The sequence below is a fragment of the Pygocentrus nattereri genome, chromosome 15 (assembly GCF_015220715.1).
Source record: "Pygocentrus nattereri isolate fPygNat1 chromosome 15, fPygNat1.pri, whole genome shotgun sequence".
Classification (NCBI taxonomy): Eukaryota; Metazoa; Chordata; class Actinopteri; order Characiformes; family Serrasalmidae; genus Pygocentrus; species Pygocentrus nattereri.
The window spans coordinates 30,360,680-30,375,476 of NC_051225.1; the positions used below are offsets into that span (position 1 = coordinate 30,360,680).

Below are 14,797 nucleotides of genomic sequence, written 5' to 3' on the forward strand. Positions count from 1 at the left end.
TATATACAACCTGGCTCAAGATTTGATCACCACTTTAAATATAAGGCTGTATAGAATGTAGTATAGAATGTAGTATAGAATGTATCTGGAACCAAATTGGTTTTATTTCTGTAAACATTCATTCCAGAATGGTAAGCCCCTGGATGTGGATCTGAGAGAGGAGCTGCAGTGTGTGTTCTTGCCCTGCACTCAGTACAGTTTGAAGATGCGTTACCGCTACAACCACAACCTGAGCCACTGGAGCGACTGGAGTCCCACTACTACTATCCACACTGACGTACAGGGTAATGACCTGAAGGTCATTCGTTTGGGGGTTCTACAGGGTTTTTAAAAATACAGCGTAATTAACAACACAAACTATTATACGTCTAAAGATGTATCGAAAAGAAAAGAGGTTATTATATAGTGCAAAAGTTTGTAGACACCTGCTCATGCAATGTTTCTTCTGAAATGAAGGGTATTATACCCGTCTACTCCACCTGGCAGTGGGCATGATGACTATCCTATTGCAGCTAAAGTATACATACTTTATACATATACATTATACATACTTTGCTTTCAGTGTAGACCTGTCCAGGGTGTATCCTGCCTTCCTCGCAGTGACTGCTGGCATGGGCTCTAGCTCCTCATGTGACCCAAAAGGATAAGCAGCTTAGAAGATGTGTGTGTACTTTCAGTGTAAGTCAATCGAACCAGACTTTTTGTCCAAGTAATTTTGTTTAATTTCTTTAGTCTATTCATCATGAAATTTACACGCAATTTAAAGGGCACCAGGTATTATCAAATTATGTAAACTGAAAAACGACTCCTGCCCTTTACATTGTGTGTAAATTTCATGATGAATGAACCAAAAGAAACAACCTAAAATGAAAAATGTGTGGTTCCTTTGACTTAAAAGTACAGAAGGTGTTCTCTCTCTCTCTATATATATATATATATATATATATATATATATATATATATATATATATATATATATATATATCTCTCTCCTGATTGATATATATATATATATATATATATATATATATATATATATATATATATATATATATATATATATATATATATATATATATATATATAAAAATGTGTGTGTGTATATTACTGTGATATATAATACTGCTGTGAAATCGACATTAGTTGTTTTTCCTCACCTCCGAAGTTCACTCTTAGAAGTCAGTTGCCTTTTTTGCTTCTTACAATCTAAATAATTCCAAACATATTTAATGGTCTGGACACTGAAGTGGTCAGTCCATTGTTTTGAGAACACCAGCAATCTTTATTTTCTTTGCAAATGTTCTTCTCTGTCTATTTCTTTTCTCATTGAGGGCTTTTTGAACAGCTACACGTCCTTTCAGACCCATAGTGCTGAGTCGTCTTCTTACAGTGTAAGAATGGACAGAAACACCTAATCTGAAGAAGGATGGACAGAAACAGATCTGAAGCAGCTTGATTTTCTCCTCTCTCTCAAAGAGGAAAGCTTTATGTACTGTTTGCCTGATGGTGACAGTTTTGGTGGTTTGCTATATCTTGCGTGGTTGTTATGAGTCATAGCTTCTCTATAACCTTTAACCAATTTTTTGAACTCCAGTTTTGGAAACTATTGTTTTGTTTTTTCACTTATGAAATCTGAATCTGAAAACTTAATAACTTGTACTTAATTGCTACTTTGCCTGGAAATGAAGCTTTTTATTCTGCTATCTAGATTCTGTGCTCAGTCTAAAGGCAGTAGATATAAGAAATTAGTATCAGTGATTTTGATCAGCTTTTGTGTATGTGTGTTTCCTACAGCACCATCTTCAGTCCCACAGCTGTGGTGGACAGTTCAGCCAGCAGATGCTGCAGGATTTAGGCGTGTGACGTTACTATGGAAGGTGATCTACATGACCTTATTCTGTGTACAGACTGCACTGATTAAAATACAGATAACGCTGCAGACCAGCTTAATGCCATGTGTCTCAGTGCTTATGCAGTAGCATTACTAAACAGTTCCCTGTAGTTGGCACCAAGAACAAATGGGCTGTGTAGTTTAGTCTGACTTGGACAGTAAAGCAGTTCTGTAAACAAGGAGGAACAGACGCACGATACGAGTGTGAGTGGTTTGTTTGTTGAAACCACTGAAACAGTAAAAAAGATAATCGTGACATGGAACAAAGAAACTAAACTAATAACAGAAAAAAAGACCAGGGGCCTTTCTCACAAAGCAGGATTGCTCATTTAGCCAGATACTTTAAGGTTAGTTTCATCTTAACCTGTATTTTTTTTGAGTCCCTTTTTAAATTATGCTCCACAGCAAAGCCACGGGTTGAATTCATAATGATACAAGGGTGGCGCAGAAAAATTCAAAACAAATAAAAGCACAAGGCCAGAGATGCTAGGGAATGTAAACAAGTAGGGGGAAAGGAAAGTAAGGCTCCTACAAATTCCTATTGCTTTGGCTTTGAACCCAGCACAGTGGAACTGAAAGGAGACTGTGTGACTGTGAGGTTAAAGCAAAGAATGTCAGCTTTTGTTTTTAAGTTTCCATTAATACTGGATGCAAACTCTTAGCAAAAAAAGAGTCCTTAAAGAGCCTCTTTTTTAAAGTTAGTACATAAAAATTCCAATTGCTTTTATACATAGTCCATTTCAGACTGCTTAGTCTGCTTAGTTGTGTCATCAGCTGTTTGTCATACATGATTGACTCATCTCATGCCCAATAAAGCTACAGAAAGGTTCAGAGTTTATTCTAAAGGATTAGAAATGATTCTAGATTGAGTTGTGGCCATTAAGGGATGCACAAGGTTAGCTACAATACTCAAACAGGCTGTGGCTTTCAAGCGATGGTTGATTGGTATTAACAGGCATAAAATGTGCCAAGAAAACATTCCCTACACCATTACACCACCTCCACCAGCCTGGACTGTTGATACACGGAAGGTTGGATCCATGGATTTGTGCTGTTGCTGCCAAAGTTTGACCCTGCCATCTTTGTACCATGGGAGATATTAAGATTCATCAGACCAGGCTATGTGTTTTCCCATTTTTCAACTGTCCGGTTTTGGGGGAGCCTGTCCCCACTTCAGCCTTGGCTTTCTGTTCTTCATTGACAGAAGCGGAACCCGACATGGTCTTCTGCTGTTGTAGCCCATCCACCTCAAGATTTGATGTGTTGTGCATTGTGAGATCCTTTTCTGCTCGTCACAATTATACAGAGTGGTTATCTGAGTGTGTGTGTGTGTGTGTGTGTGTGTGTGTGTGTGTGTGTGTGTGTGTGTGCATGCCATGGTTAAAATCACTGAGATCACATTTTTTCCCCATTGTGATGGTTAATGTCAACATTACCTGAAGCTGCTGGCTCATATCTGCATGATTTTATGCACTGCCCTGCTGCCACACGATTGGCTGATTAGATAATTGCATGAATGAGTAGGTGCACAGGTTGTTCCTAATAAAGTGGTTGGTGAGTGTATGTTGGTTTTACTGGAACATGTCGGCTGAAATGGGCACTGCTCAAAGTCTAATGTGCCATCCAGCTTAGCTCACCTGCAATAGTCACACTGAGCAAACATGGTATATGGAGATCCATTTTCTGACTTCATGTAAGACACTCACCAAAATGTAAATTCAAAGTACAGATATCTCTTGCTACAGTCTTTTAAAGACATTTTTAAGAATTTAAAATTAAAACTCATCCTGAACTTTTGTTTCCCAGGCGGCACTGGAAACAGCATGCACAGCATGGTTCAGTGTGCAGTGTCCAGCAGCTGTGGATTTGGGGGACTGTACTAACCTCAGCCTGGCCAACAGGTCCTGCCACCTGATTGTCCCTCGAAACACCTGTATTTGCACGTTCAGCATGTTCAACTTTGCAGGCTCCGCCCCTCCGGCCTCTATCACCATATCCAGCCAGTGGCAGACTGGTATGTGTGTGCAAGTCTTGTGTTCACTGAGTAACATTTTCAGTGCTGACTCTCACAAACAGAGGTAACTTTGATACTACAGGACTTAATGAGGAATTGGCTTTCAGTTTTGCTCTTAATTATGAGTAAAAGTTTATATGAATTATTCTACCAAATTGGTTTAAACTGGTTGGTGCTATGAGTGACCCTATACCTTATGATATTATATTCACTTTTAATTAAAATAAATGTTTGGACATTCCATTTTGTCGCTCCTAAAACAATTATAACACTACCAAAACTTTACCAAATGTTACTGTAGTGACAATTTCAGCTAATTTTGAGCAAAACGCTAGGCAGTGCATGACTAGCAAATACAGCTTTGAACAGCTGTTCACACACAAGATCAAAATATGTTTCATTAAAATAAAAAAATTACTTAAAAGCAGAAAATATTTGTTTCGATAGTGACCATTTTCAATGTTACACTGATTTCCAGACTTTGGGACACAATTACTTCCACCATGTGGCTATGATGGACAGGGATGCAGTCTCACAATGCAGGGACGTGGCCAAAATAAGGCTCTGCCTACGGACTAAAATTCTTGTGTTTCGGGAGTGACATGATAATATGGTTTTAAATAGATCATAATCCTTCATTGGGACTGTAGTTGGAACCAATTTTGTAGAATGGTACATATACATAAAATATAGCTGTTTACAAAATTCTGAATAAGCACATTTTTGTTGATTTTCTAAGTGAAAATAAGTGAACACATCGTCTACAGAGAACACCCATAAAAACACTTTTTTTATAAAACATTAAATAGAAAATGTGCCATAAATTTTGGACAGGCCATATTGGATGTTTTATTTTTTTCCAATGTGTTAAAAACAGCAAATAAACAGTAAATGTGCACTAAAGTGTGCAGATGTGTGTTCTCTGTAGAGGATGTGTTATTTTTCTTTTTCAATTAGAAAATCAACTTTTGCATAAAATTGTAGCAGCATGAGTAAAACACTTTTCCACCAATCAAACTTGCAATATTTTTCTTTCCTGTTTTCCTTTTAACTTTAGCTTTCAAAGTAGCTAATATAGTCTTGTGTCGCTACGATCTACATGCTGCAATGTAGTGAATATTACAGATCAGACATCATTGATATCGCTCCAAGTGACCTCACTGAATGATTCCAGTGTGGAAGTTCAGTGGAGAGCCATGGAGTCTCCCACCATCACTGGCTTTGTAGTAGAGTGGTGTATTACAGAGAGCACTCAATGTCAAAGGGACCCTCACTGGCACAGAGTGGGCAACAACACTAACAAAGTCATTATCACAGGTATGGATCAGTTTGTTTATTCTTACACTTAGTACTTACTGCAGATTTAAATGTATACAATGGTTCTAAGGTGAGAGGCCTGTTCAACTTCTGAGATTTACAATAATTAGTAGGAAGCTGTAAAAAAATGTGGGAATCTTAGAAATGTCCAGACTGAATGGAGATGACCAGGAAAGCTGTACTGCAGTGTGAATGATGTTATAATAACAATTAAAAGCATATAATAAAATACAAAAATAAATATAATAAAATATCCTGAATGGCTTGTATTTCCAAAGTAGTGAGCAAATTGTGAGGCAGATAACTTGACAAAAAATGCATTTAATAACATGCTGTTGTTTGCAAAGTTCTTCTTCTTCTTCTTCTTCTTCTTCTTCTTCTTCTTCTTCTTCTTCTTCTTCTTCTTCTTCTTCTTCTCCTCCTCCTCCTCCTCCTCCTCCTCCTCCTCCTCCTCCTCCTCCTCCTCCTCCTCCTTCTTCTTCTTCTTCTTCTTCTTCTTCTTCTTCTTCTTCTTCTTCTTCTTCTTCTTCTTCTTCTTCTTCTTCTTCTTCTTCTTCTTCTTCTTCTTCTTCTCCTCCTCCTCCTCCTCCTCCTCCTCCTCCTCCTCCTTCTCCTTCTCCTTCTTCTCCTTCTCCTTCTTTCGGGTGCTCCCTTTAGGGGTCGCCACAGCGGATCATCTGCCTCCATCTTGCCCTATCCATTGCCTCCTCTACTTTCACACCAACCATCTCCATGTCCACCTTCACTACATCCATAAACCTTCTCTGAGGTCTACCTCTTCTCCTTCTACCCGGCAGCTCCATCTCCAACATTCTTTGACCAATATATCCACTATTCCTCCTCAACACATGTCCAAACCAAACCATCTCAACCTGGCCTCTCTGGCTTTATCTCCAAACTGCTCCACCTTCACTGTCCCTCTGATCTGCTCATTTCTAATCTTTGTCCATCCTTGTCACTCCCAACGAAAATCTTAGCATCTTCATCTCCGCCACCTCCAGCTCAGCCTCCTGTCTTTTAGACAGAGCCACAGTCTCCAAACCATACATCATAGCAGGACGCACTACTGTCTTGTAAACCTTCCCTTTCACTCTTGCTGCTATCCTTCTTTCACACATCAGCCCTGACACCCGTCTCCACCCACTCCATCCTGCCTGCACCCTCTTCCTCACCTCGTTTTTGCACTGTCCATTGCTCTGGATGGTTGACCCAAGATATTTGAAGTCATCCACCTTTACGACCTCTACTCCTTGCATCTTCACCTTTCCACCTGCCTTCCTCTCATTCACACACATGTATTCCGTCTTATCTCTACTGACCTTCATTCCTCTCCTCTATAGTGCAAACCTCCACCTCTCCAGATTCTCTTCCACCTGCTCTCTACTCTCACAACAGATTACAATGTCATCTGCAAACATCATGGTCCATGGAGCCTCCTGCCTGACCTCAACTGTCAACCTGTCCATCACCATTGCAAACAAGAAGGGGCTCAAAGCTGATCCCTGATGTAACCCTACCTTCACCTTGAAACCATTAGTCACTCCAACTGCACACCTCACCACTGTCTCACTATCCTCATACATGTCCTGCACCACCCTAACATACTTTTCAGCTACACCTGACTTCCTCATACAGTACCACAGTTCCTCTCTTGGCACCCTATCATATGCCTTCTCTAGATCCACAAAGACACAATGTAGCTCCTTTTGACCTTCTCTGTACTTCTGTACCAACACTCTCAATGCAAAAATTGCATCTGTGGTACTCTTTCTGGGCATGAAACCAAACTGCTGCTCACTGATCCGAACCTCTCGCCTTAGCCTTGCTTCAACAACTATTTCCCATACCTTCATGGTGTGGCTCATCAACTTTATACTTCTGTAGTTACTGCAGCTCTGCACATCACCCTTGTTCTTAAAAATGGGGACCAGTACACTGCTTCTCCACTCATCAGGCATCCTCTCACTCTCCAGGATTTTGTTAAACAACCTGGTTAAAAAGTCCACTGCCTTCTCTCCTAAACATCTCCATACCTCCACAGGTATGTCATCTGGACCAACTGCTTTTCCATTCTTCATCCTTTTTAAAGCTGCCCTCACTTACACCTTACTAATTCTCTGCACTTCCTGATCCACTATCTCTCCCCCGTTGTCCTCCTCTCTCTCTCTCGTTTTCTTCATTCATTAGTTTTTCAAAGTACTCCTTCCATCTACTCAACACTCTCTGTTCACTCACTAGTACATTTCCCTCTCTATCCTTTATCAGCCTAACCTGCTGTACATCCTTTCCAGCTCTATATCTCTGTTTAGCCAAACGATACAAGTCCTTTACTCCTTCTTTACTGTCCAGCCTCTCATACAGCTCATCATAGGCCTGAGCCTTTGCCTTTGCCACCATTCTTTTTGCTATGCGACTAGCCTCACACTTACTTCCTTCATCTCTCTGGTTATCCCACTTTTTCTTAGCTGCCTTCTTCTTCTGAATACTCTCCTAGACTTCCTCATTCCACCACCAACTTTCCTTGTCTTCTTTCCTCTGACCAGACGAAACACCCAACACATTCTTGCCAGTTTCTCTCACCACCTTAGCTGTAGTTTCCCAGTCCTCAGGTAGCTCCTCACTGCCCCCAAGGGCCTGTTGCAATTTTTCTGCAACCATCCTCCTCCTTCAGCTTCCACCATCTAATCTTTGGCTCTGTCTTCGCTCTCTTCCTGTTCTTTGTTTCTCACCTCATTCTACAGACAACCACCCTATGCTGCCTTGCTACACTTTCCCCTGGCACCACTTTACAATCTCCAATCTCCTTTAGGTGGCATCTCCTGCTAAGGATATAATCCACCTGTGTGCACCTCCCTCCACTCTTGTATGTCATCCTGTGTTCTTCCCTCTTATGAAAATACATGTTCACCACAGCCATTTCCATTCTCTTTGCAAAATCTACAACCATCTGACCTTCCGCATTTCTGTCTTTCACACCATACATACCCAGCACCTCTTCATCCCCTCTGTTTCCTTCACCAACATGTCCATTGAAGTCTGCACCAATCACCAATCTCTCCTCTCTAGGGACACCATCTACCACTTCATCCATCTTACTCCAAAATTCCTCTTTCTCCTCTAACTGACAACTAACCTGTGGTGCATATGAACTGACCACATTCAAAATCACACCATCAACCTCCAACTTCAGGCTCATGATCCTGTCTGACACTCTCTTTACATCCAGAACACTTTTGCCAAGCTGTTCCTTTAGGATTATCCCTACTCCATTTCTCTTCCTCTCTACACCATGATAGAACAGTTTGAATCCACCTCCAATGTTCCTGGCCTTGCTTCCTTTCCATCTGGTCTCCTAGACACACAGAATATCTATCTTCCTTCTCTCCATCATGTCTGCAAGCTCTCTGCCTTTACCAGTCATTGTCCCTATGTTCAGAGTCCCTACTCTAATCTCCACACTCCTGCCTTTCCTTCTCTCTCGCTGCCTTCTAACCCGCCTTCCTCCTCTCCTCTTTGATGGTCTTCGACCTACAGTAGTCCAATTTCCACCGGCACCCTGCTGGTCAACAGCACCGGAGGCAGTCGTTGTTAACCCGGGCCTCGACCGATCCGGTATGGCAATCATATTTGTGATCCGCATGATAGTTTTGGCACAAGTTTTACGCCGGATGCCCTTCCTGACGCAACCCTCGCCATTTATCCGGGCTTGGGACCGGCACCAGAAGTACACAAAGTACACCCCTAATGGCTGGTTTTTGCAAAGTACTTCAATGGAATAAAAAATCTAAAGATTTTTTTTTGTATCTAGTTTTGTATCTAGTGTTATATTTTTAGAGTTTGATATGTCATCACTGTTAAAGTTTTAAAACATACCATTCTCTGCCCAGTCCATAAAGTCCATATATACAAACTAAGCTGCATAATCAACTTATTATAAATTCATTGTGTTGTTATTGTATTCATTCATTTACATATAACACAGCAGTTTAGCTTCGCCCATTCACACTTAAGCTTTGAAGAGTGTTCCAGCCAATCAGAACACAGGTCACTTACATATACCATGCATAATAAAGGTACCTACACTAAAAAGTATTCTAAAAAGTATTGTCACCCATCCAAATCACTTAATTCAGGTGTTCCAATCACTTTCATGGCCACAGGTGTATAAAACCAAGCACCTAGGCCTGTAGACTGCTTCTACAAACATTTGGGAAAGAATGGGTCGCTCTCAGGAGCTCAGTGAATTCCAGCATGGTACCGTGATAGGACGCCACCTGTGCAACAAGTGTCCAGTCGTCAAGTTCCTCTCTGATAAATATTCCAGCAACTCAGCCATAAAGTGGTAAGCCATGTAAAATGACAGAACTGGGTCAGCGGATGCTGAGGCGCATAGTGCGTGGAGGTCGTCAACTTTCTGCATAGTCAATCACTACAGACCTCCAAACTTCATGTGGTCTTCAGATTAGCTCAAGAACAACGTAGAGAGCTTCATGTAGTGAGTTTCCAAGGCCGAGCAGCTGCATCCAAGCCTTGCATCATGTAAGGAATGAACAGAGGAGGGAAAATGGTCACATAAAATTGAATTATGTTTTGACACATAAAGCCAAATAAGCTTATATGTGGACCTCAGAGGGAAAATAAAGATAAGAGAAATGTAGGCTACAAGCCCTTTAATGTTTATAATTATTCACTGTCAAATTATTAATTATTTTTGTGTTTTTTGTGTGTATTAAGAGGGAGTGGAACCAAACACACCCTACTCTATCAGTGTGAGAGCAGTGTATGGAGTGATGTCTGACCCTGGCTTAACAGTACTAGCTTATAGCCGCCAAGCAGGTACACGCACACACAGACAAGTGAGGTCTGCTCACTTTGCCTTTATCAGCTTTAAGGGCTGCACTTGTTTCTCAGCAATGTTACATAATAAAGAAAAAAAACATGTATTTGATACAAAAAAAACAAGAAAAAGATGCCAAAATATTGTGAATGTAGGGGCCCAAGCACCAGACATATTTATTAGCCTTCTTCTTCTTTAGCTACATTACATCACATATCTTTTCTAAAACAAATATACAGCTCTGTTCAGTTCACTACATTTGATTATCTCCTTGTCTCTTGGAAGAGGCCTGATGTTGCATCCTCATTTCTACTTCTTATTTTCAGCACCCTCTGCTGGTCCAAAACTGTATGTTGCAGAGAACAGCTGCTTAAATGTGATGCTCCGTTGGAGTCCAGTACCTTTGGCCCTTCGCAATGGTTTTATTACCAGATACACCCTGCATTATCAGAATGAGAACGATCTCATACGTGAGTATAAAAGAGGGCAGTAGTTGTGATAACCATGACCTTTAACACAATTTATAACAACATAATCTGTAAATGAACTGGGCCTTAGAGTTGTTGCCCCTGGGTCACTGTTATCGCTGCCCCAGAGATCTGTCTGTTCAGCATAGGATGAGTTCATAGGATGTGTGAGGCTCTTCCCTTTGAGCTATGGGGACTTTATGCATATGTATTGGGTCGTTTACTCTTTATCTATGGTGATGTCTATATTGTTTACCTTTTAATAATTTCTTGTTGTTCCCACAAACTTTCAAATATTAATGCTTTACATTTTTATATTATTTGTAATATTATTTGTTCTTTAATTATTTCATGTTGTTCCCCAGAGAGTTTTTTTTTAAATAAAGTACAATAAAAAATCTGAAATACCTTTTCATATCTATAATATTTCAGTCTGTACTGTATTGTTATTGAATAAAATATATAGTGTATAATCAATTATAAGTGATTCCAGTCCTTTGAAGAACAGTGTATGCTGACATACACCGTGTGTGTGGACTGTGGATTATGTGTTTCAGGAGAGCTACACATGCCTGTGGACTGGCAGCAGTACAAATTCCTTGGTGTATCTGGACAGTACAGGTTCTATATGAAAGCCCACACTGAAGCAGGGACGGGACCGGCTGGACCTGTTCTCACTGTGTTCTTAGGTGACTCACAGCAGAACAATATAACTTTATAGACGTCATTTTTTAGTGGTCAAAGCAGTGAAATTCTAAAGCGGTAATTTAGCAAAATAGCAGATTTACACAAGTGTCCTCTTACGATAAACGTAGCTGATCAGTTAAGACATGCATAGTGTCTGAAGTTTGCTTCTGAAGCAACAGGGATACTATCAGTACGTAATGGCAGCCTATTCACCACCACTTAGCACTGTACAAACTGCAGGCCTTAATACTGACAATATCCACAATATTCAGACTCAGTGATGTCATGAATGCACATGCGGCACTGCTAGAAAGTCCTATAACTGGAGTTTCAAAAGCCTTTAAAAATATAATAGCAGTGTTGAAATATTTATGCTGCTTTATGCTATCCTTAATAAAGGCAGTGGTACTGTCTAGAACCATGAGTTCTATATAAAACCATTTCATGCTTAAATGGTTCTTTTCATGGTGAAATCATTTTTTTCATATTGATGGAAAATGTGTTGTACATGGTTCAATATGGCACCAAAAAGGGTTCCGCAGAACCCTTGTTGGTGCTACATAGAACCATAAACATTTTTACAAAGGTTCCGTGTAAAACCATATACAACACATTCTCCATCACTCTGAACAACCATGTCACTGTGCAAAGAACCATTTAAGCATGCAATGGTTCTATATAGAACCCTTAAAGAACCATCCTTCTAAGTGTTTTTTTTTTCTTCTTTCTCCCTCTCTTCCTGTTCATTCTTGGTTGAATCTGTTTGATTGGCAGGGCCATGTACCTCCATGCACATTGCGCTGTTGAGTGGCTGTGTATTCATAGCAGGATTCTCCATACTGCTCTGTATGTGCTGGAGAATGAGATGGAGGTAGGAGAAATCCACACCACAAGAGCTCCAAAATGTGCTGAGCATAACTGAATCAGTTACTCATAATTTCATAAGTCACTGTTGTTGATATGATGATGTATTTGCAGGATAAAGCAGAATATCTGGCCCAAGGTCCCTAACCCAGCTCTCAGCAGCCTTTCTGACTGGCTCTAACAACAGCTACACTGTTCATGCCTTAACTGTCTGATCGGAGTCGCAGGGGATGTAACCATCCACCAGGGGGCAGGTGACTAAAAGAAAGTCACAGTAAATGTAAATAACACTGTATATTATGTTCATAAAGAGATTCTTATAGGTGTATTATAGCATTTCTCCCCACAAGAGTATATTTTGGGGGGGATTTTTTGTCCTACATTCTGTAGTTAATAGAAATACAAAGACATTAATCATTAATCCACATCATATAAAAAGAAACATTTACTTTTTGGAGGTGCAGTTGTCTTTCAAAGGGCTCTTATGATGATTTTTTTTATATATAAATAAATAACTTTGCAACTTTGTAAAAAAAAACTTTCAAAATGTACCATTCACTCCTCAAATCATACAATCCTATATTGAAACTAAGCTGCAACACACATGCAGGGTTTCCTTCCTTAAATGCCACTTTTTTCATGATATATGTTTTGGGAGTGGGCTTCACACGTACAACAAAGATCTACATTGATTAATAATGCCAAGTATACCTTGTTTTTTTGATAAAGTTTGTTATAAGCCAGCTGTTCTTTTTTCCAGCTTTTTTTTATTTACAAGTTAATTTGAGACATCATGGAATTAAGCTTTGCACATATTGACCAATTAGGGCTACATATTTCTCTGGATTCTCTGAATCTTTTAGTGATGTTATGTACTGTAGATCATTAAATCCCCATTCTTTGCTATTTTACGTTGAGAAATATTATTCTTGAATTTTTGCACTATTTGCCTGTGCAGTCTTTTACAGAGTGGTGAACCCCTCCTCAGCCTTTCTTCTGAAAGACTCAGCCTCTCCGAGATGCTCTTTTTATACTCAGTCATGTTGCTGACCTGTTGCTAATTAACCTAGTTAGTTGTTGGATGTTCCACCAGGTGTTTTTTAGCATTACACAGCTTTACCAGTCTTTTGCAGCCCCTTTACCAAACGTTTTGAACTGTGTTGCTGGCATCAGGGGTTTAAGGGTTTAAATGATTTGCACATAATTTTTTTTGTATTGCAAATTTGTATTTTATTTCTCTGGCTTATAATAATGGCTGCTTTGTCAGCCATTTCTGAGAAACGCGTCACCTCACGATTCCTGGGCAGCTTCTGCTGATGTCAACACTTGTGTTCACTTGGTCCCTCACCCTTCTGGGGGCTCATCTAAGAAACTTCACTTAAGTCAATAAAAGTAGATGATGCCAGAGATTAAAGATAATACCAGGGATCTCCCCAAGTGGAATGGTAAGGCCAAGTGAATGAAGACATGTTTTAACTGGTATTAAAACCAGAAAATGAAATCTTTTCATAACATATTTAGATACAGATTAAATACAGATCATTACATATATCAGTCCTAAGGCACAGTAACAAAACCAGTGTAATTATAAAGGATAAAGAGAGGTTGGAAGATGGTCATGTTAAGATGAGATATGACCTTTTTTGGTACATAAAAGTGTGCAAAGTGGACCCAAAGGAAGACAAATATAGGATGACCTTCGCACATTTACTGTGATAGGAAACTGCTAATTCAGACTGACCTGGTTTTTGAGTTGAGTAAATTATAGCTGGGTGTTGCATAGGTGCTCCCTTGTTTTGAAATAGTGATGCCATTTTAATCTAAGTCTCCGCCCAGCCTTATGTAGCATGTAAATAGCATATACTTTTAGATGAAAAACATTTCCAAATCAAGTCCTGCCACACCAAATGATCACTTTGTTGAGGTGTGTTATGTTCTTTGTTGGCTGAATGAAATGCTCCTGCTTTTTTAAGTAAGACTGTTTTGTTTTTTTTGTTTAGGGTGTGGGGGGTGGTCTCTATTTGTGTCCCAGAGCGTCGCTTTCTTCATTTGTTTGTGGTTTAAGGGCAGGAAGGGCGATGCCAGTCACAGAGTGTTATGGCCCTGCACAGTATAATGTCTTCAACACTGGAACACATCAATATTCAACAAATTTGAGCCTGAATTATCCCTGTGATTTTACACTCAATAGCTACATCATCATCACGTTTCTGAGCAAAGTGCAAGGGATACAATGAAATTTGCAATTCTTTTACTATTAAAAGATTTTTAAGTCTTTAAATTCAGTTTGAAGAAAACAAGCCACTGGGCAGCAAAACCTGCAAAATTGTTTATGTATTTTCAATGTATTGTTTGAACTTGTGCAGGAATTTGATGGAAACATTTTCTTTTTTTGTGATTTTAGCTACCCTGCAGGTTGTTTCCATCAAACTCTTTGTAGTTATACATTTCCTTTTATGTAATTTACTGCAAAAAATAAAGGTTATTTTGTATTTTGTATTTTATCGTTAAATTCTTTTTTTCTTTTGTTTGCCTACATTAAAACATCAATTCATTCTAAACATTTTAGTGCACTGAATGTTGCATTTTTAAAATAAGGTATAAGTTACCGAACATTTATGTTCTTTTCCAATAAAAAAAAAAAAATATGTTCATTACATCCATTTTTTTTATCTTGAGATAAAAAGTGAGTCTTATTATCAATGCCCCAGACCTTAAAA

The 14,797-nt window shown here is 39.4% G+C and overlaps 1 protein-coding gene across 5 annotated transcripts in view; it reads left to right on the plus strand.

Moving 5' to 3' along the window:
* Nucleotides 1–14,576, plus strand: part of LOC108430063 (interleukin-6 receptor subunit beta-like) — a 32,587-nt gene extending 18,011 nt beyond the window's left edge. For 4 of the 5 annotated variants that reach the window (XM_037545443.1, XM_037545442.1, XM_037545444.1 and 1 more), the window contains 9 exons: nucleotides 128–284; nucleotides 1,795–1,877; nucleotides 3,698–3,905; nucleotides 5,019–5,222; nucleotides 9,957–10,058; nucleotides 10,386–10,529; nucleotides 11,084–11,215; nucleotides 11,988–12,084; nucleotides 12,192–14,576. In XM_037545443.1, coding sequence (XP_037401340.1) covers nucleotides 128–284; nucleotides 1,795–1,877; nucleotides 3,698–3,905; nucleotides 5,019–5,222; nucleotides 9,957–10,058; nucleotides 10,386–10,529; nucleotides 11,084–11,215; nucleotides 11,988–12,084; nucleotides 12,192–12,258 — 1,194 coding nt within the window. In that variant the 3' untranslated portion in view covers nucleotides 12,259–14,576. The remainder of the gene's footprint in view (nucleotides 1–127; nucleotides 285–1,794; nucleotides 1,878–3,697; nucleotides 3,906–5,018; nucleotides 5,223–9,956; nucleotides 10,059–10,385; nucleotides 10,530–11,083; nucleotides 11,216–11,987; nucleotides 12,085–12,191) is intronic. The other variant, XR_005131529.1, reaches the window with a different exon arrangement.
* The last annotated feature ends 221 nt before the right edge of the window (nucleotides 14,577–14,797 follow it).